The sequence below is a fragment of the Eimeria tenella genome, genomic scaffold, assembly GCF_000499545.2.
Source record: "Eimeria tenella Houghton genomic scaffold, Eth_scaff2043, whole genome shotgun sequence".
In the NCBI taxonomy this organism is placed as follows: domain Eukaryota; phylum Apicomplexa; class Conoidasida; order Eucoccidiorida; family Eimeriidae; genus Eimeria; species Eimeria tenella.
In genome coordinates this window covers 606-1,234 of record NW_013541887.1, presented here as the reverse complement: position 1 = coordinate 1,234, position 629 = coordinate 606, and the positions used below count along the sequence as shown (strand labels likewise).

General features: G+C 64.2%; 1 protein-coding gene across 1 annotated transcript in view; it reads right to left on the bottom strand.

Annotated features, from left to right (window-relative positions):
* ETH_00043720 (uncharacterized protein) overlaps positions 1-629 on the bottom strand; it is a gene marked incomplete at both ends in the record, with an annotated part of 1,993 nt that overhangs the window by 778 nt on the left and 586 nt on the right. The window contains 2 exons of the mRNA XM_013374444.1: positions 3-47; positions 209-404. Of these exons, the coding sequence (XP_013229898.1) occupies positions 3-47; positions 209-404 (241 nt within the window). The remainder of the gene's footprint in view (positions 1-2; positions 48-208; positions 405-629) is intronic.

Sequence of the window (629 nt, the reverse complement as noted above, 5' to 3'; positions counted from 1 at the left end):
ACACAACCCGCCCCCAGCCGAGACTTCCGGCAAGACACGATGTACACCTGCAGCAGCAGCAGCAGCAGCAGCGGGAGAGCAGCTGCAGCGACCGCCCGGAGCGACGACGGCAGCAGCAGCAGCAGCCGCGCAGCAGCAGCGGCAAACCGCAGCAGCAGCAGTAGACAACAGCAAAGGCAGCAGCAGCAGCAGCAGCAGCAAGTCGAACCTGCACATGTGTAATGCCCTTCTTCGACCAGCAGCCATCGTAGCAGCGCACAGCAGCAGCAGCAGACGCGCCCTGCCCTGCTTCTGCTTCTTTGCCTTGAGGAGCTTTGCCTCCAGCAGCAGCAGCAGCAGCAGCAGCAGGGAGCGCGGGGTCTCTATCTGCGTCTGGTGCGTCATCTTCGACACCGCTGCCAGCGCTGTTCGCACCTGCAGCCCCTGCTGCTGCTGCTGCTGCTGCTGCTGCTGCTGGGGCCCCATAAAAGACACGGTGAACCACAACATCTTTCAGCAAGAAAGGCGGCAGCTGCTGCTGCTGCTGCGCCCCCCGAAGGCCCAGAGCAGCAACAGACACACAAAGGCAAGACCCAGGGTACAAATCCCTTTCCAGTAGGCCTCCCGAGGGGCCCCCCGGGGGCCCCCCG